The 26,126-nt window shown below is 38.8% G+C and overlaps 1 protein-coding gene across 31 annotated transcripts in view; it reads left to right on the top strand.

Moving 5' to 3' along the window:
* Kcnma1 (potassium calcium-activated channel subfamily M alpha 1) overlaps window positions 1–26,126 on the top strand; it is a 732,631-nt gene that overhangs the window by 690,457 nt on the left and 16,048 nt on the right. For 16 of the 31 annotated variants that reach the window (XM_004846336.3, XM_004846337.3, XM_004846341.3 and 13 more), the window contains 3 exons: window positions 6,170–6,283; window positions 7,062–7,142; window positions 11,367–11,497. In XM_004846336.3, coding sequence (XP_004846393.1) covers window positions 6,170–6,283; window positions 7,062–7,142; window positions 11,367–11,497 — 326 coding nt within the window. The remainder of the gene's footprint in view (window positions 1–6,169; window positions 6,284–7,061; window positions 7,143–11,366; window positions 11,498–26,126) is intronic. The other 15 variants (XM_004846338.3, XM_013072863.3, XM_004846347.3 and 12 more) reach the window with 1 other exon arrangement.

Raw genomic sequence — 26,126 nt, forward strand, 5'->3', positions numbered from 1 at the left:
GATTTCCCCCTCTAAGTTAGAAAACAGTTGTGCTTCTATCCTTGGAATATTCTTTACTTGAGCTGCTGAAGAATTTGTTGGAATACATACTGCAGAAATGACTGCTATGGTTATTACTGTAGCTGCTCAGGGGAGCTATTCAGATGCCTCATTTATTGGAGCTTAATAGATTAAAAGTCCAAATTGAGTCTCATGATATAAGCCTAATCAAGTTCTAATCTGCATAATTTTCCCATAAGCAGCGATGGGAAATTTGGATAATTTATGTTTCAGCAGTTGCCAATCATGTGTTAAATAGCATTGTTGCGTTTACTTATCAAAATATTTTTATTGATCCTCACTGTATCTGACATTTGGCTTTGGAATTTTTTTCCTAGCATTAACAGGAAATTTAATTCATCTTCTATATGATGTAATATGAGATGTTTCTTTTGATTTTAACATATCTTTATAGATCATTTCTAACGATGATCTTTCCCTTTTACAACTTCATATTGAATACCTGTCTCAGCAAACCTAGATGACTGGGCCTAATTTATTTCCCTAGTTTAACACAGCATATGGATTTCTAACCATCATTTATATGCACACAATAAAAGATAATTTGGCTCACCATTTCAACCAATTCCTTTATGTTAAATCTGTGGGGGTGGAGGAAGCACTTACTTTCATTTCTCCACCTAGTCTAAGGAAGGTGATTGATAAGAATTTCCATCTCCCTCTCTCCTTGGAAAGGCTTGGGGATTTAACTAGGGATGATTTAGAAAGTACTTTGTGTTTCCCCCATGGAAAGGTACTGTAATAAAGCATTTATTATATGTACTGAATTGTGCATGCTGCCGTACTAAAGTGAGTTAAGCCTAACTGCAATGGGTCCCAGTTGTTGTCTGCTATTGTTTAAAAGTGAAAACAATAAAAAGTAAGACTGGCTTGGGTGTCAAACTTCCTTCTTTTCTGAGAAAGGAGAGACTGCGATACAAACAGGGCCTGGAGCAGGTGAAATGTGTGATTATCTGTGAACCCCCAGTCAAACTGCTTGACTCCCCAGTCTGCAACTTAACTAACTGCCTTTGCTTGGAAAGCTACTTGATGGTTCTGTATCTTATTTTCCCTTTCTATGAAATGGAAATATTGACAGTGCCTCAACTTTACAAAGTTACTATGGGGAATAAATGAGGTGGCCTATGAAGAAACTTTAGCATAGTCTGGTACAAAATACAAAGCAATATGAATGGTTGTTTAGAGGAGACTCTGGAACTAGTTTGGTTGGGTTCAAATCTGAGATCTGCTGACTAGTTATGTGCCCCTGGGCAGGAGGCCCCATCCTTCTCTGTGCTTCAGCTTCCTCATCTGCAAAACAGTAATATCCTCTTAGGATGGTTTAGACAACTGAAGTTATTGCATGTGCAGAATACAGTACATAGTAAGCACTTGATAAATGTTTGACTTATTTTTTCCTTGAGGCTCTATTTTAGTTCCAGTTCTTCATTTTCGATTATCCTAATCAGTCTAACTCTGGAGCATCCTTGCCTTTGCTTTGAGTTCCATATGGACCATGACATAGAGCTTTTGTCATTTTCTATGGCACCTATGTTTCCAATACCCTGGACCTTTCTAGCCTTCCCCCTCTGGGAGAGCTTGTTTGAGCCATAGCTCTACTTGTAACCATATGGTGCATGCATACAGGAGTTATCTAAAACAATTAATAAAAAAGAAACCTTGGTGATCTTGTATTATTCCTGTATCTTGTCTCCTAGAACTTCTCAGGATAGACCAAGTGTTTGTGTTGAACTCTTTAATTCCAAGCCATCCTAATCAAATTACTATTGTCTAAACATTTCATCTAATCTTCCCCTAAATTCCCTGGTTGAGGCTTAGCTCTGCCAACCTCTACACTAACAAGTATCATGAAAAGAACATCATGCTATACTGATTTTCTTCAACTGAACACAACAGGATTGCATATGGCCAAGAACACAAACGCTGGAAAAGAACATAGAGAGTAGTGAATGCATTTCAGGACCCCAAGAAGCAAAATAATGTGCTTCCAACTAATTAAAGGAGGTGGGAGATAAGTCTAGAAAATAGAAGGCTTTAGATATATTCTGTAGTTGCTATAGGGACCTTTCTTCATGAAGACTGGCCAGTAGCTTTCCATATACCCAAAGAAAATCCCAGTCCTCCCATATTCATATCCCTCCTTCCCTAGATATTTTGAATTGAATTTTTATTCCAGGACTGATCTGATTATTTCTATTCACCATGCCCCTTGCCCTCTTGTTAATTTCCCCAGATTTTCCCTTTGTGAAAATTCTTATCTTTAATTACCATTATCTTCCTCAGTTCTTTATTCATGGCAAAGAGGTGGTAATGGGTGCTCTATCTACCCACCAATATTTATTTGTACCTAATAACATGTTAACATTGGCAGTCAGCATTTTTGAGTACTTACTTCACACTGAGAATTGTGCATTTCATGGTAGCCTTACAGCTTCCCTAAATGGGAGATACTTCTGGTTTATAAATGAAGAAGCAGAAGCAATGGTTAAGAGTTACATGGCTGAGAAATGGATAAGCCAGAATTTGAACTCAAGAATCTGACTTCAAGCCTATACTCTGAACTATTTCATTCTTTCTTCTCTGTATGCCAGTTATTTTGTAGACACTGTGTAAGTTTGAAGAAATAGAAAGCCCAGCCTCTGGCCTAAAGTTCTACATATCAAGTGAAATGAGATACTTGGCATGAGATAGTGCTGGTCAGGGTACTTATGCAGAATGAAAATGAGTAGATAACAAATGTCTATCACATCTAGCACTAAAGGCCTCAGTTTCAGAGGTGAGGTGGTCTTTGGAAGTCATTTTTAGCTCAAGACTTACCTCCCATGGCCATGCTCAATGGAGAGTAATAGGGATACATTGGAAGTACAGGGGTCCATCTCAGCAAGAGTTTGGTCTGTGGATGAATTAAACTTAGGTCTTCTCCTGATTGAGGACTTCTTATTCTACTTATCTAATTCAAATGCTCTTTTGGCAAAATCAAAAAATACTTCTAAAATTAGTTTCCTGGGTATTATTTTAACCAATAAAAGGAGCATTCCCCAGTGTCACTGTTCCCTAGCTGTAGATCCCTAGAGGACAGTCCACATGCCACTGTGCTCACATGGAGACTCAAAATGCAACCAGAAATATATTTTCTACTTCCAGCAAGAAAGGATGAGGAGTAAGACAGAGACACAATTGAGACCTGCCCCTTTGCCAACCTCCACTCTGATGAATGAGGAAGAAGCCATCCCTTGGCATGGAAGGCTAGATTGTCTCATTCTTTTAGAGGGGAGGCACCTGGATTTCTCTTCTCTCCAAGGTCAGATAGGGAATCTGGGTCAGCCTGACATCTTAGACCATAGTTTTCCCATATTAGGAACCCTAAGAAAAAAGATGCTAGTAAATTTGTATTCATCTTTAGTACAATCCTACACTAGGGAAAAAGGAAGTCTGTTTTTGCTTGCTGTTTTCTTTGGAAGTAGCGAAATAAGAAGAAGCATTATGATTGCTGAAGCTTTCTTGCCAACAAAGGCATCCTATTCTGGGGTCCTGCATGGGGAAAAGACAGGCCTTCAATGAAGAGGTGTCTTTGGACACCCACCATAGTTTGTCAGTTGCAAATGGTAATGAAAACACGCTTGGTGACTGAAGGGGAAAATGGAATATGAAAGCAAAATGAAAGAGGCCTATGAAGCAAGCATGTCATTTCTAAATGAAGGTTTCATGCAAAGGAATTGAGTCTTTTCACAGCTGAAAATGGAATCTTTAAATAAGATAACATAAAAGGATGCTGTGCTTGTTGCAGATTCTGTAATGAAATACAGTTTTCCTAATACCGCGTGACCTGCATTTCTCCCTGCTTTACGGGTGCTATTCCTTGACGTACAAACCCGTATTTTCTCAAGTCAGCATTTGATGATGGATGTCAAAATACAGGCCATGTATTATGCATATAGCATTACCGATTTAAGGTGTTTACTTGTCAAGTTGAAGAAATTCAAAAACGTCACATCCACTGAATCTGCACAGGTGTCACTTGCAGTTTTTCAAGCCTTTGAGTGAAACTTCTGATGAAAACAGTTTAGTTTTCTCCTTCTCTATTCGAGCGGAAGAAAACAGTCAGAATTTAAAATGCATGTTTTTGGTTATGTGGTTGGCCAAAAACTGCACCTTCCAAAGTTTAGGGAGATGGATATTGTTATGTCAGTCAAAATGACTTACCTTGTTCACAGTATGTTAATAGGAAGAATAAATTAAATGCAATCAGGGAATCAGTAATAAGTAGAACTTTCTTCCTGAAACTATGGCACTTGATGTGAAATATATACACAAGAGAGCAGAAAATAAGACACATTTTTATATTTCTCTGGCATTTCATGTATTATGTGCCTCCCAAACAACAGGCAATTATTGAGCACCTGTCATTTAGTTCCTGATTCACACACAGCCAAAATGGCAGATTTGGCCCAATCTTGTCACATCCTGGAGAGTGAGTCAGAAATCTGGCCACATTATCTACTTACAATTTTGTCCTTGGAAACCTAGCAAGTGACTTTGTATTTATAAACCCCTAATTCATTAATAAGCCCGTGTAGCAATCCACTGAGGACAAAGAGGAGAAACCAAAGTGGCTGAACACCTGTCTGTCCTCCACGCTGGGAGACCATATGGAACTTCACAGCCAACGTGCAGCTGATAGTTCCAGCTCCACTTGCCATATCCTTCATTTGGAAAAGTTCATTTCCACCCAATGAATGTGTAGCAAGTGAGTTTCTCGTGAGTCTGCATCTGTGCATATTCCTAAAGAGGCCTCCACTGTGCTTAGCTGGGACAGTGCTTCACTCTCACTGAACTTAAAGCTCTGAATGGTCCAAGATCATCCTAACAGATACTGAGGGCTTGGCTATGGAGACTCAAAGAATCCCAAAGTGCAAGATCACAAGCCAAGCAGTCCGCTTTTCAGCTTTCTTGTGTCCACGTGTGTACCCTATCTTTGTCTCTCTGTTGGACACAAGATGCTCAAGGGAGCCACTCTAAGCCAGTGGCATATACATCAGTCAAGAAGATTTTAGCCGCAAATAAAGGAAATTCCTTTTCAATTTGGCTTAAACAAAAGTATTATATTGTGTATAAGTGTTATATTGTGTGCATGTATGTGAGTGAATTTATGTGTATGAATTTATGCATAAAATCTCATATATTAAGAATCCTATGATAGAGTGGTTCCAGGATACTTTCCTCAGAAACTCTAGGGCAGTTCTTTCTATTACTTAATTCAACCAATATTATCAGGGGATTTTTTTGTACTTGGTAGTGTTCATCTCGCTTGCAATATGGTGTCCACAGGTAATGTGCTATAGGCAATCACACATAAACCAACCGGAGGATTAAGAGAGAATCTCTTCTGATGTGCTTCTTCTAAGAGAAGGCAGGAATTCCTAAAAGGCCCCAAGAAGATTTCACCCCACATCCCATTGGCCAGAACCCAGCTTCGTAGCCCCGCTCATCGGCAAGAGGATCGGTGATCGAAGTAGCAGTTAGTAAAGGTTAGGTTATGGTGCAGTAACAACCACAAACAGACAAATCTCAGTGGCTTAAAGCAAGGCAGTTTCATTTTTACTTGGACAAAATGTTTTGAGGGTATGGGTAACTGCCCTGGCCTTCTGTCCAGTCTTCACCTCCATAGTAGCCATGTTCCCACAGTTGCCATGGCTTGGTAAGAGAAAAACAGCAAGTCAAATACTTGTACCAGAACTGATAGTCATTGTTCTGTTCACTTTTCATGGGCCAGACAATTTCATATGTCACTTAGTCTAGTCTAACTCCAAGAGGACACAGAGGTAAATCGTCCTGTGTGCCAGGATGGAGAGGGGAATCACAATCTGTAAGCAAGATAAATAATTGGTGGTCTGGATTTTTAGGGAACTACCAAAGTGAGAATTATTTACAATAGTTTTCTACATCATCCTTCGAAAAAAATATCTCATCTGACTTTATCTTGGAAGTGTTAATTGTTGATCTGTAAATGTGCATAACTACATTTTTTGAGTTGTGTAGACTGTATTCTTATTATTTCCAAATTTTTCACTTCCTTAATTACATCCCTCTTTTCTTTCCTTCTCACTAGGATTCACACCTCCAGGAATGGATAGATCCTCTCCAGATAACAGCCCAGTGCATGGGATGTTACGCCAGCCATCCATCACGACCGGGGTGAACATCCCCATTATCACTGAACTAGGTAGGGGATCACTGTCACTTCTGGGGGGTCTTCTAGACCATGCAGGATATGAGAGTTTGGCCTGTTTCTTAGCCCTTTCAATCTTCTTGGCTATAGCGGGGTTTGTTTGGGGGAGCTTGCAGACAGATACAGGTAACATGGCAGATAACCCAAAGGAAAAAGTGATCTATCTTTCCTCTCGGATGAATAGACAGTTTCCTTAATGCTGATCACTGTTTTCAAAGGAGCATGAGATGATGGCTTTGAAATGGGAGCATATATTTGGAAAAGAGGAAGAAAGGAGGAAAGGTATAGGTGCTGGGTTCTTTCTGGTGAATCTTCACTAGGGACACCTCTCGAGTGTTCTTCTCGACCACTCCTATGATCTAAGCCCTTTGCTGATATACAAAACTTCAGGTCTAATCCAAATCCACTTTGAGAACTGGTTGGGCGCATTGGTCTAATGTGGAGCAACCCTGCGTTTAGCCTATCCTACTTGAACTTCTAAGCCAAAAACCATTCGCAGCAATTGGCCACTCAGGTCCAAAATTGATGGAATTGTGAGTTCCATAATCATTGGCCAATGAGAATCCAATTTCTCACCTGTCCACAGCACTCCCTGCTACCATTTGTGAATTTACAAAATGCCTGAGTGCTCTCTCCCCAAGACAAATGCAAACTTCCTATGGTCCTGGGTGCCTAAACTTTAGAAATGTTTCCTGTTATTCCCTCACTGTTTTCTTTTTCTGTACTTTCCTCCACTCCCTTTCCCCAACCCTTAAATGCTGTATCCAATTAGCTAAACCGGGCAAGTTGCCTTTGGTATCAGTCAATCAGGAAAAAAACAGTGGGACGCACATTCTAATGATAACTGAACTGGGTAAGAAGCACTGTTTTCCTTGACATCAGAATCTCCTTTTGTTCTGTTCTTGGTGTTTCCAACTATCATTGGCTTGTTGTTTATTTCACCGGCTGTAACAGAAAGGCTACCCCATGGCACTGCTTTGAATGTGTTTTATTTGTGGCTCTGGTTGGAATTGACTGTCTTGTTCTGGCCTTTCTTAATGATTTTTTCTCCACACAGCATCAGTAAACCTTTGATCACACCCATCTGACCTGGCAGTTGTTTCCAAAGCATCTTTGCTCTAATTCATTTTCTGTGGCCCGAGCCTTTTTTTTCACTCATGCCCCTGCTTCCCCACCTTCTCCCTATATTCCTCTTCCAACACGCTGTCAATTTGACTGACATGTCTTCACAGCTCTCAGAGGAAGTCAAAGGAAAAATATAAAAATTTTAAGATAAGAAACTTAAGACGGGGCCTTCCCTCCAGCTGTTTATTTTCCTTTATTCTGACTTTATTTGCCTTTTTTCCCCCTACCAGGCCCTTTCTCAGAAGCTCTGGTTCTGAAGCCATAAAAGCAGCTGGTTCCTAGGAGGCCCTTTCTTACTAAAGACAGATTTCCAGAAGGGTGCAGGAGACAAGGTTAGCAGCCGGGCACTCTGACCTCCACCTCCCCAGCCCAGAGCCCTCTCTGGGAGGCTTACAGTGAATTGATCTGCAAGATAAAGGCCTCTGGTCATGACTGCATTCGTTGGAGCCTTCCATAGCTCCCCATGACTTGGCTAATAACCCCGTGAAGGGCACCTATCAGCAGCAGGTCTCAGGACTGGGGATTGATCTGCTAACTAGAGATAACAATAGTGCAGTTTGACAGAGAGGAGTAGCTAGAAGAGGTAGGAGGCTCCTGCTTTTGAATGACTCAAAAATGAAATGAACACTCCATTTTCTTGGCCTAAAAGTGTAATTCAAAATAAGAGAGCAGGCTTTTAACACACTAATCTTGCTTGTGAGGTGTCTAGAAACTAAGAAATAAATTGTTCACCATTCAGCACTGCAGTATTGTAGACATAGCTATTTATCAACACAAATTCACTTAGGTCAAGGAATATCACACTGTTTTCTATTTCTAACCATAGGAGTGGTGGCTTTTTCATGTTTAGTGTGGTTGTCAGAAGGCCTAGGTTTTGAGTTTGCTCTTGTCAGAACTACAGGGCTATAAGAGACTCAAGGAGTTCATGTGGACCAGACCTCTGATGGGAAATTCATCCAAACATCTCCATCCCAGAAACCAACAGCAGCCTTCAAAAGCATCCTGTGCCAAGAACTTCTTTTTCCATTTGTAATTCATGTGCTAACTAACTAGGAAATCCTGATTTGTGATTAGTGCAAGAGAAAAGAAAGTGCTTGGTGCCCCAAACCTAAGGCAACAATTCAGATGTTCAGTAAGCATAACTGACTCTCCTGAAGCTCCAGACTTCTTGCTTTCCCTGAGCCTCCCTTGGCTCACACTACCCTAATCTTTTGCCTGGCATCTATTTCTCTAGTAACCATCCTCTTACCATTTCTCCCATATCACCCCCACAAATGTTTACTATTTATCTTCCAGTTCTGAGATGTGTGCTACATTATACCTACCCTTGAAAAGATGGAGAGAACTAAGGCCAAACAAGTGTTTTTTTTAACTATATAGTATATTGCCATCTTCATCTACCTGGAGACTCCCAGTCCATGTTAGCATGGCAAAGATTCCTAAAAGTTCCACAAGAAAGGACTTTGTTTAAAGGTGTTTAACCACTTTTTCTCAACTGTATTCAGCCACATACATTCTGGGGTGATGTATTTGTCACTTCTTAGAACCCACATAATCACTGTTCTGTGATTCTGCATTCAATAATAACCCTTCTGAGACTGGGCATCACAGAACAATATGTAAGGTTTTCATGAACCCTGGCTAGAGCCTTGGAGTTCATTTCCAATGATCCACCTTCCTCATCATTAAAGATCTGGGATCCTCTCTCCTACTTGGAGCCACTTTGCCTCTTGGTAAGATACCATCCCCTTCCCATCTCTTGAAAAGAGGTGACAGACATTGCTCCCTTGGCGTGTTCATAGATACATGATTAGTAGCCATTGTAAACACACTGGACATGGTCTTCAGCTTACATTTTGTGATGAACAAAAAAGAAACGCTAACAATAAATTGTTAGAAGTCAAAATACATTGATTCTAGTTTGAAATCTTGATTGATTTCATTTGCGATCCTGGAATGGGGCAACAGCCCAGGCTAAAATGATTCAGAACACTGGAGGCCACCAGGTGGACAGATCATAGCAGTAGTTAGGAAAAAGGAAATGACAGAGAAAATGGATGTGAAGTACTGAGTCATTCTGATTGGTGACAGGTCATACCTGTCTTATATGGACCTGGTTGAAGCAGTTCATCGCTTGTGATTGGCTGAGACTCAGCTACTTGTTACAAGAGGACATTATAGCTTATTTAACCTGTCAAGTTAGGTTGTAGTTCACTGTGGATGGAGACACATTTGGGCCAAACTTAAAATATGTATGGAGGTACCTTTAGTCCAAACTTAATTCAATTTAACAGGACAAACAGAAGAAAGTGAGGTAAACTACCATTTGAGGGATTCATAACAAACATTTAGTGTTTCTGAGAGAGCCAGATGGAAGGCAGGCATTTTCATAACATATTGGTAGACATTTAATGTCAGAAAGGTAATCCTGGTAGCAGCCTCCTTTTATCTAGTGGACAGCATGATCCACATGCTGGGCCGAACTTTCTAGGCATGATCATATATGAGCCTGCAGAAAACCTTTTGAGAAAACTGCTTTAATTTCCCCATTTTAGTGAGAGGGAACCTAGGTTTAGGATCAGAAAATGCTTTGTTCAAGAAAATTGGCAACAGAGTCTGGACTCAAAGCCCAGTTGTCAGAACCTGGATTTTGGACTTTCTTCCAATAGCCTCCAGTTTACATGCTGCTGAGACAACAGGGACCCAACACAATGATCTTTGGAGAAATGGAGCAATGGTTTCCCCTATGAGACTCTTCTTGCAGGGAAAAAAGATGGTGTCACTTAAAAATAATTCCATGCTTAGCCTTTTATTGTGTTACCATTTATTCTGCCTCATACAGTAAACAAACAAAAGTTTTGGTTTTTCAAAACAGAAAAGTTGTCAAAAAAGTTACTGTAAAAAATGAAAACAATAATCTAAGAAAGAGAATTAGCAGCTGATGCATTTAGAAAGGAATCAGAGAAAGGAAATCTCATCTGTTCTCTTTCTAAAAGCACACTAATTATTCCAGAAATCACAAGTACCTCTCTTCCCACTGCCCCCCCCCATTTTTCTTCTATTACTTGCTCTGCAAAAGTGATGATTTCTGAAGCCAAGATGGGAATGGAAATTAATTTGTCATTTAATTTTTAATAAGTTAAAGACATCTGAGTGACACAACTAATCAGTCTGCACGTGTGTGCAGAGGAGCCCTTGAGGAATCCTCAGATGGAAATGAAATACAGCATCCAGGGCTGTGTCTGCTTAAGTAGAAGCATAGACAAGATTGAGCTGTTTAGAAAGTGAAAGGGAGAACGTGGGTGTAGCCTTGCAGCTCAGAATGCAGAAAGTCCTTGTCAGTGTGCTGCAGGAGACAGGTAGGGTTCCATCGCACTTGGGGGTTCCTGAGTGGTCAGCAGGCCCCGTTGTGTGGACTCAGGGGCCAAGGATATGAGGCAGCATGCAGGGCAGGCTGTGGGTCATGCCTGAGGGTGAATTCCTTGCAATACCTTTGCTGTGCTTCTGTCCATTGCTCTTTCCTCTGAATAAATTGCTTTCTTTCCTTTGTGGCTCAACTTACCATTCCAGCATGGCTGCTTGTCATTGAAATATGTCCATCTCTCAAAGGACTTGGCTACCAAAAAAATGCTCCAGACTGTTTTTCGGTCATAATTCTAAAACTATACCAAAGGACGGGTCAGTGCTGTCCACTAGTCCTTCCACAGTCTGCCATGGGTCAAGTCTGCTTGACAGCATTGGTCTCCAGGTCTCAGAAGTTTAAACAGTCCCATAGGAGCAGTCCCTTGAGTCCCCCTGCCCCAAATCCAAAGATCCATCAGCAGCTTCCTCATGCTTTTGTTTCCTTTGTAGTAGTGACTTCGGTGTTTCTAAACCAGTCATCTGATCTTTTTATGGCTTCTTAGCCTGTGTATGGTCTTTGATGCTAATTTTTATTTTGTGCTTTTTCCAGTGAATGATACTAATGTTCAGTTTTTGGACCAAGATGATGATGATGACCCCGACACAGAACTGTACCTCACACAGCCCTTTGCATGTGGAACAGCATTTGCCGTCAGTGTCCTGGACTCGCTCATGAGTGCGGTGAGTTGTCCAGCTCTTTCCTCCCTACTCCGTCAGTGGAGGATATGCCTGTGGGCCACCTCTAATGTAGGAGGCACTAATTGGAACTTGAGCTAATGTGGTATGATGGTTAATCTTAATTGTGTCAATGGGATTGGCAAGAAAGACCCAAGGGATTAGTAAAGCCCATTTCTGAGTGTGTCTAGGTGGGTCATGGAGGCATGACTAGGTATTATGGCACCTTCCTCTGTGAACTGTTTCCCTACTCTGCTTCCTGGCTGCAACGAATTAAGCTTTGCTTCCACCACACCTTTCTACCATGATTAATCTGCCTTGGAGCCAGCTGACCGTGGACTGCATCTCCCCAAACCAAGAGCCACATTAAACCTCTACTTTAAGTTGTATGTGTCTGATATTGTGTCTTAGTGAGGAAAAAGTTGCCTAATACAGGTTGAGAACTAAATGGCATAAAGTTTGTGATTTAGATGAGTATATCAACATTAATCAGTTGGGTGACACAAATAAGCAAGCATTTGATTATAAATTCCTAAAAGTGTGAGGAAGGCAAGGAAGGCTATGACCAGGTCTTGAAGATCAGAGAAAGAGTCTCCAAGGAAATAATATAGATTTTAACATTAACATCTGAGCCACACAGAGGGGAGGTTTTGAGGGGAACAATATTCCCCAAAGGAGAAGGGAAGCAAATGCAGGCTTGGGGGAGGGAGTATGGGGAAACTAACTATCTCAAAGAAGGCACGGAGAGCTTATGAGATGGACCACAGTGAGAAAGAGACGGAGGACTAGCCAAGTCAGACCTATAGGACCACCAGATCCTTTGCGTGGTTTCTGTCTTTGTTTCAGATCAGTGAAGAGGTTGGAAGGGCTTAAAGTTGGACAGTGGTTAAATCAAGTGCACATCTTGAGGGAATTGCCTTGGCTGGTGTGTGATTGGTGGTATTGGGTGGGGGGTAGGATGGCAGTAGGAAATCTGAATGTGTTACTATTATAGCTTGGACTAAGGTAGAGATGGATGGATTTTAGTATTTACTGGTAAAATTGATAAGATGCGGGAATAGATTGAATATGAATAGAAGGTGGAGAGGACAACATGTGACTCCTAAGTCCCTGCCTGTCACTGAGGCAGCAGGCTTGGGCTGAGGAACAGGCATGAGGGAGAGGCCTGATCAGTTCTCTGCTGCAGAAAATGGACAGAGTGATGGTAACGGTGGTGGGAGGGCGGCCAAGAGATCAAAGGCAGGTTTTTCTTTTTATAGTAGCTTCATGTGTGTCAAACGGTCACAGCTTCTGTTTCCTCACTATTGCAGCCAAAAGCCAAATAACAATTAAGAAAATAGATCCTCGCTTAATGGAACCATCTTTCACTGCAGAAGGGAAAAGCAGACATTTAGAATGGGTCATAGCCTATATGTTGCGAAGTGTTCCTATTGAGTGTCTTTATTTACTATATAGAAAATCCTCTTTATTTTGGAGTGTTCCAATTCACAATTTGTGAAAGTGCAGAAATAGGCTGGATAAGAACTGACCTTTGGAGAATCCATGTAAAAGAGTTTTATTGAACACATTAAAACAATAAACATAACTCAGAGAGGTTTTATACACATACTTTTCTGAAACTGCTTAAGAAGGTTATTCTCCTGAATGTGTTAAACAACTGATAGGCTAATTATGCATTATTCTCATCTATTCATTAAAACTAATCCCTGAAGGACTTCTATTTGTGGAAAGAAGAAACAGAGCTTTTAACAACTAATTTAGGCTATCCTGTATTCCTGAACATGATCCAATTGCAAAAATATCTTAAATAAAAATCAGAATTACGGATTTAAAAATAATTATGAAATAACATTAATCTGAATCAAAGTTACCTGGGCTTCACACTATGCCAGTGCTTTCCAAGCCAACAAGGAAAACAAGGATTCCTAGAGAGGGGGCTCTCCTAGTGTCCCGGGATGCGTGTTCTGGCCTGATGGGGCTGGGACTCATCCAGGCAACTTTTCTACCTGCTGGTGATTTCAGGCTCATTTGGGCCAAGTCCTGGGACAGGCCAGAGTGGGTAACAAAGATACAGAATGTGCTTAGTGAGTGCCAGTTTCTCTGCAATAGGCCTCAGTCTCCAAATCCAGCTTCAAACTGATGTTTGTAATTCATTCTTTAGAAATGTCATTTTAATTCTGATCCTCATTAGAGAGATTGCAGAAGACTGTTCTTGCTACGAGATGATGAAGCTGTTTACAATAGATCATTTTTTTTCAGAATTACAAAATTCCATTTTTTAAAATATACATTTATGAAATTATTTATGTTTGTACATATCAGACATGCAATGTATTCCAAGAAGGACCAGCTTTATTATTAAGAATTTCAAAAAGGTAATAGAGCATTAAACCAAGTGACAGTTGCTGTAGAGCATGGACCCTGTGTATCTATCCAGGTTGAATACCCATGAAGCTAGCCTCACTTTCAAGGAAGCAACAGAGAACTTCTTCGTAGCCAGAGAGGTACACAAGACCATGGTATGGTGGTAGAGGCACAGCAGGGGTTGGGTTGCACATTTGTCTGTCTAAAGCATCACTAAGGAGTTAGTTCTTCAGATAAGAAATCAAAGTGAATTGGCTGGAACTAATAATAATTTTCAAAAGTCAGTTTAAATTTCTTTTGAAATGAGAATTTAAATGTTTGGGAGAGGGTGGGTTATGTTCTGAAAGCAGCATTTCTTCTTCATCCTAGCCTGGGGGACAAAGGGTATCAGCAATCTAGTACTCATCATTATATTCAGCAGCAGCAACAGTGTTTATTGAGTGTCCAGAGGTATATGGCGCCCTTTAGCTACACCATCTAATCTGTTGGCCAATAATGTAAATAAGCACAGTTTAAGTGTTAAAGCAAAGCTGGCCTATGGATAGTGACTTTTCAAATCAGTAATCAAAGTTCCTATCAAACTATTCCAGACTTTGTTTTTAACTGTCTGGGATGCACAAGTTCCACAATGAGGGTTTGAGTTAGGACCATTTCACCAAACCCAACTGGATCTAGACCTTTTTGATAGAGTACTACCTTGATTTCTTTAAATTCCACCTCAACTCTAATTTATGAAAAAGATCAATTACCCAGGCAGTAACTGGAAGGAACTAAAAAGGCTGGCAGGAATATAAATTGAGAAAATGAGGCTCCTCCACGCAGTAGGAGCCAGAGGTAAGCTTCCATTTCAGGCATCTGCTCATCAGCACCTTCACAACTTCTACACACAAATCTCTTTAGATGTCGATGATCTCCTTTTTCTAGCACTCCTCCCCAAATTGCCATTTAATCATGTGTCTAAACATTCCCTGAATATTGTCCTTCATAACTCAACTCCTGCTGCTTACGGCTTCATTTGTTAAAAGAATAATGTTTGGATTCATCAGAGGCATTCCTGGAACAGACAGAGATGTTACAGACATGGCCTTGTGGCTTCAAGCTACAAATCAGTGGCAGAAACCCAGGATGAGAGGGAGGGAGTAATTATGCTTATGAGTACATGCCTCCAAGAGGAAGATCACAACTTAGAAATACATTTTTCAGAATGTTCCCAGCTTGCTGCTCTCTTGCTCTCCCACCCCTCGACATGATGAAAGGAAGCCTGTCTGTTTTTAGGACTAAAATTAGCATATGAGTATTCAGATTTGTTTTCCACCCAGCCACTACTTCCTGCCAACTGCAATCCCAATTTATGTCCACCAGAATACTCTGGAAAAAGAAAGGTGAGACTAAGAGCCAGCTGATTGGATGGAGACCCCAGCACCTCCATTTTCTGGCTGTGTAACCTGAACCTCTCTGTGCCCATTTTTCCATCTTTAAAATGGGGGGTGATAATGGGTGCTTATCCCATAGGGTTGCAAGATGAGTCAGTGGTTAAGGCTGTAAAGTGACTAGTGCACTACTTAGCACACAACAATCTCTCCCCGTATTGATTGTGATTGTTCTTATCCATGTATTGGGCCCTTAGTGAGTGCAAGGCATTGTTCCCCATGCTGAGGATTTATCATAAAGAAGAAAGATCCTGCTCTCCTGTTGATTAAACTTTTCTTCTAATGAACCAAGTTAGAGATAGTAATAATGTAGGGGAGTAAATGAATTATGTCACATAAGGAAATGGATTGAAGAACATAAACTAGTTTGAACTATTTTGCATCAGACCATAAATTAAGCCTGGTTGACCAGCAGCCTACACATATCTTTTCCGTAGATTGGGGCTCAGTTGGGTCCAACTGTCAAATAAGGAAGGTAGTAGCAACCCTTTATAGCTTTAGGGTAATCAGGAAAGGACAAAGGTATAGGAGGGATCTCTCATTGAGCAGATATGTGTAACTACATAGATTTATTTTATACATGTATGCTCATACATGTGTGTGCATGCACTCACACCCTTCCTTTCTTATACATATGCACATCTTAGAGTGACAGGATTCCAGGGCTAATTGGGTAGAAGAAGTAGGAGTATCCAGGAAAAATGTTTCTGTGTCCTCATCTCCAATACTAGAAATCTGGTCTGGGCTTGCCAGAGGTGAATGAATATATGTTAAGAAGACTGGAGAATGTGGCCATCTGTACATGGGGTCCACATGATTTACTGTCTAAGCTGAACTTTCACTAGGTTCAAGCCCTGGATGGCTGTGTGAAGACCAAACTCTTTGTTAGCCCAAGCTGATCCAGTCCTGGGATTTCAGAGACATAAGCAGACTCCATGACCCTGCTCCTTCTCAAGAGCCTCCATTTCTCCTGTTCACAAGGAGCCCAGAGTGCCTGGGCTGTGCCAAGACAGTGGGCAGATGGAAAACATGGGATGTTCGGGGGGACTCAAGAACATACCCCTTTGTCACATCAGGCCAGGCAGGCCTAGGATCAAAAAAAAAAAAAAAATCCAATAGTTCTCATCCGTCATGAAAGAAAAATGCTAAAAATAAAAATCCACACCATGAAAACTAGCAAATATAAAAAATGGCAGCTATGACATGGAAAATGACAATTTTAGAGCAATTATAAAGAAAGGCAGAGTGCCATTAAAGTTAAGGCAATGTTATTAAAAGATGTGTTAATTTTCAGTTAAATTTTCTATAAAAGACCAATTAGTTTAAAAGGCTTGACAGCATTAACTGTGAAACATAAGCTCCGGTAATTATACTTTAAAAAAATAAAAAGAGGAAGACACTCCAGTGCGGTGGCAATGCACGTGCAGAGGGGAGGCATGGAGCGGGCTAGGTGGCGCTGCGGGCTCAGGCTTTCCTGTTGCAAGTCTTTGGTCCTTGTTCCAACCTTGCCTGGTTTCCTGTGTCTCCTTACAGGGCCTGAGAGTTATCCCACATCAGAGGCCGAGGAGGCCACACTGATGTCTAAGCCGGCTCTGTTAAAGATGAGAGCCCAAGGACACAGCAAGAGGCATTTCCTAAACTGGTGGCATTGCCAGTTGACTGCTCTTTTTATAAGCTGCCACACGTGTGGGAAAAGTTACACAAATTCCCTCATTTAACCCTAATCTGTATGCTGTTGTTCTGTTGTGCATGGTGTTTTTTTCATCCCTGTTGTATGGATAAGGAATCCGAGGCATAAAAAATCAGGCAACTTTTCCACTCTCATAGTTATTGAATAGCAAGGAATGGATTCAAAACCACGCCAGCTGCACTCTGAAGTCTGTACTCATAACCAGGGCTCCTTGTTGTCCTGCTCAGAAGAAAGGACTTACCTGGCCAGGTGTGGAACCTGACCTTGGCAGTGGGTAGGATTCTGTATTCTTTAGATGACAGAGGTGCTTTGGTTGTAGGCACAGAATGGGACTCTAACTCAGCTCCATTATGCTCCCCAGCACCCATATGACCCAGGAATAGCCACTGAGAAGGGTCTCTGGAGACTAACCCTGCCAGGGCCAGAGGATCTGTCCCTCAGAAGGCTTCTAGTACAGGTGTCATGGACATGGTCTGTGAGGAGGCATGACAAAATCTGGAGGCATAAAAGTTTAGGAGACAAAAGATCACATCTCCACATTTCTCCCTTTTGAATTTCATATTTCTTCAACTGTAGCAGTTCAGTGAACCCAGAAAAGGCGCATGCCTTCTGAGTTAGGTGACTTGTAGAGAGGGTCATCCTGGCTAGCACACCTTCCACAGGAATACTCTTCCCGTAACTGGCACTTGAATTCCCAACACCTGATTCGGCCCCTGATGCAGAAGTAGCCACTTACTACGCAGAAAGCCCAGGAGCAGTGTTTATTCCCAGGCTATTGACTGCTCTGTGAAATAGTCCCTGTCTTAATCACATAAGGAAATCGAAGCCCTCCAATGTGTGACCCACTTGACACCATTTTCAGAGAAGGTATTGTCCTTTCACCAAATTATTTAGGTCACAAAAAGACCACGATACATGCCAATATGTGATACTCAAAGAACTCTGCATCTGAAAGTTGGGGCATCCCAAGAGGGGCTGAGTGGTAGAGCACTTGCCTAACATGCGCAAGTCCTTGAGTTTAATCCTCAGCGTCACCAAAACAGAGCAACAAAACAAAGCACAGACAAAAAAGGAAAAGAGTGTTGCGGAGAGAAATGCCTCCTCCTCCTCCTCCTCCTCCTCCTCCTCCTCCTCCTCCTCCTCCTCCTCCTCCTCCTCATCATCATCTGTAATTACAGGCTTGGCTGACCAGAGCCCTGCTCTTTGATGCCTACATGGAAGAATCCAGGAGAGCCATCTGGGTACACTACCAGATCAGAAGGCAAAGAATTGAGCTCAGAGTTTTGAGCAGTCCCAGAGTTGTTCAGGCACCTATAAAACACCAAAACTGACTCTCAAACTGTACCTGTTGATGGCCAATTTTGAAAGTGAAGCACTCTTTGAATTGCTCACAATCACACAGCCAAACTGAGGTCCAGGGATTAGTGGGTGCTCAATAAATGTCCATGCTGATTGATCAAAAATATTATGCTGCCTCAGAGCAACTCCTTTCAACACAAAAAGAAAAGTGTCTTAAGGTCAAATCCTAACGGTTTGACAAAACAATACTTTGCAGATTGATCTTTTAGACTTACTCAATAGGGAACTTAGAGTTCATTGTTATGCTTTCATTAGCAAAGTTATTCCTTTTCATTGTGGAAAATTTGGAAGCACAACAATATATAAAGAAAATTTAAGTAACCCATAGTCTCAGCACCAAAGATAACCATGGTTGATATTTTGGTGTATTTTCTTCCAGATGGATAGATAAATATGGACTATGGGTATGGAATATGTGTATCAGCTTTATATGTTGGTTCTTTGTTTCTTTTTCAGCTAACATTTTGTCCAGAGCATTTCATCATGTCATGTTCTTAGGTACCATGATTTGCCAAACCTCTGTAAGACTAAATGAGAATGGAATCTCATTAAGTCCAAAATCAGCTAACAATTACTGTATTGTTGAGTCTTTTATTTTTAAAAACTGTTATAATAATTAAGCCTGTGTCTTGGTTAGCTTTCTGTCACTATAACAAACTCTTGAAATAATCAACTTATAAAGAGACAGTTTGGGTTTATAGTTTTGGGGATTTCAGTCCATGATGTGTTGGCCTGCTGCTTTGGGGCTGTGGCAAGACAGCCATTGTGGTAGTGAGCAGTGGAGCAAAACTGCTCACCTCATGGCCAGAAAGTCAGAGAGATGATAGAGGTAGAGACAGAGATAGAGATGGAGATGGAGATGGAGAGATACAGAGATAGAGAGACAGACCAGGGTCTACTATCTCCTCTGAGGGCAAGCCTTCTGCCTTCTGTGATCTAAAGACCTCCACTAGGCCCTATATCTTAAATTTCCCACAACCTCCTCATAGTTCCAAGCTGGGGACCAAAACTTATCCACATGAATCTTTGGGGGATCTTCTAGACCCAAACTATATCACCTTGTGTTAAACATTAATGCACAAGTAACAACTTTGAGGTGATCTTACTTGGTTTTTAATAAATCTATTTTAAAGTTTCTGATTTACTGTGTCTGATTATCTGTGAGAGATAATTGCAGCCATGCACACTAAGATCTGTAGTGTGTAGATGCTATCTCATGCACTCTGGTGGGTGCTCATTGTCATTTTCCCGAGGAGGAGGCCTTTAATTGTGTTTATGAGTTTTTAAGCATGCACATCTTTAATTTGTTTCTAATTGTGTAAATGCATATCTTCTTTTGGGAATTCTTTTATGGTTTTTGTCCTTAAAGAGTGCTTGCTACAGAACAGAACTATCAAGTACTGTATTTTGAGAGTAAACGTTTAGGTGTATTTCCATGAGGTTGTTTGTGGCCACATTTTTTGCATTTAATTATTTTATAGTACTGCTTTTTAAAATTAAATTAAATGTAAATATATTTTCACAGTAGAAAATATATAAATAAACAAATTTAAAGGGGGAAATCCATCAAAATTCTTTCACCAAGAGTTAACTACTAATTGAAGTGTTTGAGTATACTTACAATTATTTTATATAAATATGGATCTATCAATCACCTCAGGTATGCATATTTGAATCATAAGTGGTTTTTTTACCCTATCTTTAAAACATTTTAATATTACCATGCCATACTTTTACCATGCCATTACATTCTGAAACAATGTCTATGCATGTAAGTCATGTGAGTGAATCACTTATTTAATCATTACCAGGCTGTTGAAAGAAAGGTTTTTCCAGATAGCCAGCTCTCTTCAAATGATTTGTTGAACAAACATCTTTTCCCCATAGTGTGTGATGCTTTCTTTCCGTATTATAATAAGGCATGGATCAGTTAACCCTTTCTCTAAATGGCCAGATGGTAAATTTTTTGGCTCTGACAGCCATGTAGTCTCACTCTCAAGTATTCAAGTTTGCTGTTATAGCAACAAAGCAGCCAAAGACAGTAAGTAAACAAATGGGCAGATACAGGTCCCAATAAAACTTTATGCAAAAATAAAACAAGCCTTGGGGACTGATTTGGCCCAAGGGCTGCACTTGCCAATTCCTGCTCTAAGAACTTATAGCTACTACTAATATATGGTTCTTGTAACTACATTCTGGTTGATTGATCTTCTAATTTTTAATGTTATCTACAGTGTTTAGTTAAAAAATCTTCAAACTTTATGGTAGTACGTGCCTGTAATCCTAGCATGTGGGAGGATTAGGCAGGAGGATTGCAAGTTCAGGTTCCTTATGGGCAACTTAGTGAGACCCTGTCTCAAAATTATAAGGGCTGGGGATATAGTTCAGTGTGAATGTCCTAGGTTGTATCCCCTATAGTGCATGTGCACACACGCAACGCGCACGTGCGCGCACACACACACACACACACACACACACACTCTTATTATAATACCTGGAAGGAAAATGTCCTAAGGTTCTTTCTAAAGGAAATTTAATATAATTGTATCTAGCTTTTTTTTTTGTATCTAGCTTTTTAAAGCCCCCCTTGCATCTATAATTAGGCATATGTCAAATTTTAAATTTTTATTAGAAAAGTGACATTGTAATGTCGTTTATATGTTAAAGAACATGGAATCATAATTTTTTCTAATAAAATTCTCTTTTTATAAATTATTACTACTTTGGTTTTGCTTTAAAACAATGTCCAATGTCCAATGACCGTGATAGTCAAGAGAAGTTCTAAAATAGTAGTATTAATTCTCTTACATATCTGACACTATATTCTTCTTCTGATTTTATGTGTTTTTTCAGTTATAATTGTCATTGGTTGTATTTTATTTTTTCAAGAAATTATTTCTTGAATTTATCAATTTTATAAATATCCTCCTGCTATTTTATTGACGTTTTAACATTTCATCCTACATTTCTTAGAAAAAGAACAATAAAAGTATTTAGCTTTATTTACTATAATTCCTTATATTTAATTTGTTTTTGTTTTGTTTTTTATTTTTTGTTTTTTTTCATTACTGGAGAGTGAACCCAGCCCTTTGCTGCATTCCCAGACCTTTTTATTTTGAGATAAGGTCTTGCTAAGTTGCTAAATAGGTCCAACTGGGCTTTAATTTAATATTAACAACATTTAAGGCTCTAAATCTGTCTTTCCAGTTTCAGCCTCAATTCACATCATTTTTATATGTCATTTCCAAATATTCTTTAACTGTTAGTCTCTATCCTAATTTTGATTTCCATTTTTACCTACTAGATACTTAGGATACTTTAAAAAAAAATCTTTGAAGTGTTGGATATATACTTTTGCTTTTAGTACATTTCAACTATAAAGTTATGGCCTTCTTGTAAGTGTGCGCTATTACAAGTTAACTCAATATTGTATTTTGAATGTTTCTTGAAATAATATTTTGCTATTTTATTTGTCTATTGTAAACATATCAAAGTTTGACTTGATTTTGGTTTTTAGTATCTGAGAGCCTTTGCCATTTCATAGAATTACTTAGCTCATTTGTGTTTAGTTATATTACACATACAATAATGTTATATATAATCTTGTATTATGATTATACTTCCCTTGCCCCACTTTGTAGTATCTAAGACCACATACTGGGGAAGTGCTCTACCACTGTGCTACCTCCCCAACCTTTTTAAATTCAATTTTGAGACAAGGGGTTGCTAAGTTGCCCAGACTCGACTTGAATTTACAACCTTTCTGCCTCACTTTCTCAAGGGCCTTGGATTGCAGTCAATGATTATGCTTTTTACATGCTCCTATAATAATTGCTTCATTTATTATCTACCTTTTAGTATATGGATTATATTTTACATACTTATTTTCTCTAGTTATGAGTAAACTGTGCAGTGTTTTTAATAGTTAATTTTTACCATCCCTTCTATGAATATATTCAAAACTATATTTTAAAAAATATTATTATCCAGAAAAATCTCTCAGTGCTTGATTCTTCCATATACAAGATTTGACAATTTCCATGCCTTCATTTCCATTCTCCTACTTCCTATTATTCTGAATTTTAAAAATTATTTAAATAATACCATAGTAGGTAATTTTTATGTCATATATTTTTTTCTTTTAAGGGTTGATTTTGACATTTATATTCAGGTTTTTAAATAATGTATACAACGGTCTTAAAAGTCCACATTTCTAACATCTTTCACCAGTAGTTTTGTACAACACTAGCTTTTTTTAAATCAAAAACTTAAAATCATCTTGAAGTAAAACAGTTTTGCACTTACTTTTAAATAAGATCAATAAATTTTTAAATACTCAAAGATTCAAAATATTTCTGTTGCCTTCACAAGTGATTAGCAGTTTAGCTGTATGTGGAATTCTTGGAATAAAGGCGTCCTTTCAAACTCAGTTAACATTTCTCCTATGTTTTCTAGAGAAGCCTTATGCTGGCCTGATTTTGTACTTTTTTGTTACACTGTTATTTAGGTTACTTTTCTTCTTCGTTTAGTATTTTAAATCCAAATATTCGCTTGTCATAGCCTACTTGACAGCTACATTTGCTTGGTGACCTCTTTGATCTATTTCCTGGTTCCCTTCCTACCTCAGGACAGGTTGTTTTTGTTTGCCTGTTGCTTCTTCCAGAAGTTTCTCTACAATTTTAACTTGTGAGTTAGCCATTTATCAGTGTGACCTCTGTTGTCTTTCTTCACTGTCAGATTCCTTTTAAAAAAGGAAAATTGCTATACTTTTCTCTATGGTGTTTAGAACTATTTAATTTTACTTCCATATCACTGATTATGTGTGAATGTTTCTCTGTACATGTTTGTGTGCATGTTTTTCATTTCCACAGTTTCCTGCTACTTCCCTATTAAAAATTTAGCCAGTATAGACTTAATGTACCTTTCAACCATTTCTTTTGAAAAACATCTTTGTTGAGATATTAACAGATCATGGAATTCACCCAAAGTCTACAATTCAGTGGGTTTTAGAATACACGCAGCCACCTCCACAGTTAATTTTGTAACATTTATTTCCGTAGTAAATTTTATACCATTCTCATCATTTCAAAAAGAAACCTATCCTCCCCTTCCCTACCTCTACCGCTTAACCCTGTACAACCAGTACTCTATTAATCTCTGTAGATTTGCCTTTTTAGAAACTTCATACAAATAGAATCTCACCTATTATAATGTCTCCAAGTTTCATCTTGTTGTAGCATGTATTAGTGTTTAATTTCTTTTCATAGCCAAATAACATTCATTGCATGGATACAACACATCAATGCATTTATGAGCTGACATTTTTTTTCTACCTTTTGGCTGTCATGAATAATGTTGCTGTAAACATCCCTGTACAAGTTTTTGTGTGTATATGTTTTCATTTCTCTTTAGCATATATAGTGCAATTGCTGGGTCATATGATAACTCAGAGTGTAAATATATGAAGAACTACCGGACTATTCCCCATTCGGTTGCATCGTTTTATATTCCCACCAGCAATGTAAGAGGGTTCCAGTTTCTCCACATTGTCACCAGTTCTTCCTATTATGTGTCTATTCTTTTAACAGCCAAACTAGTGACTGTAAGATGTTGTCTTATTTGGGTTTTGATTTGCATTTCCCTGATGATTTTTCATATCTATTGTCCTTTTATATATATTTGTTTTGGAGAAAAGTTTATTCAAGTCTTTTCCCATTTCTAAAATCAGATTGTCTTTTTGTTGTTGAGTTATAAGAAGAATTTTAATACTGGATATTAGACCTTTATAAAAATATGAAGCACAATAAATTGCTCTCATTCTGGAGATTGTCTTCTCAGTTCATACATATGGTCTTTCAAGGCATATATATTTGAAATTTTTATGTAGTTCAGTTTATGAGTCTTTGTAGCATATGCTTTGGTGTCTTATCTAAAAAACTGTTGTTAATGGTCATAAAGATTTGCTCCTAATTTTTGCCTAAGAATTTTATAGAGTTAGATGTTATATTTAGGTCTTTCAATTATTTTGAATTAGGTTTTGTGTGTGGTTGGAGATATAGATCTAACTTTATTCTTCTGCAAGTGAATACTCAATTGTTACAATACCATTTGATTAAGAGACTGTGTTCTTTTTTCCATTGAAGTGTTTTTGGCATTCTTATTGAGAATCAGTTTTCCATAGCGGTATGAGTTTATTTCTGGACTTTCAATTCTATTTCACTTTTCTTATGTTTGTCCTAATGACAGTACCCTGCTGTCTTGATTACTGTAACTTTTGTAATGTATTTTGATATCACAAACTGTGAATCCTCCAATTTTTTTTTCAGTACCAAGGATTGAACCCAGACCTTCACACTAAGCTACATTCCCAGTCCTTTTTTATTTTTCATTTTCATTTTTGCCCAGGCAGGACCCAAACTTGCGACCTTTCTGCCTCAGTTTCCCAAAGTGCTGGGGTTTCAGATATGTGTCATTGCACCTGGTTTCCTCCAACTATTTTGTATTGTTTTTCTTTCTTATAAGATTGCTTTAGCTGTTTTGTACTTCCTGAAATTCCATAGTGTAGTATTTTAGAGTCAGCATTTCTATTTCTGTAAAAACTGATCTCTGGGACTTTGGTAATAATTACCTTGATTCTGTGCATTGTTCAAGGATTATTCCCATTTTAATAATATTGACTCTTCCAGTCCATGAACATGGGATGCCTTTCTACTTATGTAGATCTTCTTTAACATATATCAGTAATATTTTATAGTTTTTAGTACACTAGTATTTCACTTTGTTGGATAAATTTATTCTAATTATTTTATTATTGTTCATGCTGTTGTAATTGGAATTGTTTTCTTAATTCTATTCTTATATTGTTTGTTGTGAATGTGGTTTTTGTATATTGGTTTATGTTCTGCAATCTTGATGAACTCTGTTTTACCTATAATACTTTTAGTGGATACCTTAGGATTCTCTGTACTCAATATCAGGTCATCTGTGAATAGAAACAATTTTATTTCTTCTTTTCCAATATGAATGCCCTTTATTTCTTTGTAGCATTGGCTAAAACCTCCAGCACAATGTTGAATATAAAGCATGAGAGCAGATTTTTTAGTCCTTAGAAAACTTCTTTTATTAGTGTATGTTTGCAGTACATAATGAATACATTCATCATGAAGCCTTGGTACATGCACATATCACATCTTAGTCTTTTTTACTTTTCCTTCCTCTCCCCTCCCTCCCAAATTCTTTGTCTTGTTCTTGACTTTAAAGGAAAAGCATCCATTCTTTCACCCCTAAATACGATGTATTAACTGTGCATTTCTCATGCATGCCCTTTCTGAGCTAGGAAAGTTCTATTTCTGGTTTGTTGAGTGCGTTTATCATGAAAGGATATTGAATTAATTTAACTATGCCTTATATTCATTTAATTTTAATATTTTACATTAGAAAAGAATTGGATAGGATGTATGAAGTCAGCTTTCTTATCATTTTTATCTTTTACTTCTTTTTATACATTCTCTATGTTTAAAAAATTTTTATTTTGATTTCAAAGTAAATTCTCCCTAAATTTTTACTTCTTACAGTAACCTTTTTAGCCAACCAAAAGAATGTTTTTCTTTTAGATACTAAATACAATGGTTCCTTTTGGAAAATATTCTTGTTCTCATTCTCTCTCTCTCTCTCTCTCCCTCCTTCCCTCCCTCCCTCCTTCAGAGTACAAAGAGGTCAGCTCTTCAATATACAAAGTCATGAGCGTTCTGCCATCTACCTCATGTCTGTTTGAACCCCCTTTCCACCAGTT

The sequence above is a fragment of the Heterocephalus glaber genome, unplaced genomic scaffold, assembly GCF_053883595.1.
Source record: "Heterocephalus glaber isolate CG9 unplaced genomic scaffold, H.glaber_assembly_v1.0 deba00001497, whole genome shotgun sequence".
NCBI lineage: Eukaryota > Metazoa > Chordata > Mammalia > Rodentia > Bathyergidae > Heterocephalus > Heterocephalus glaber.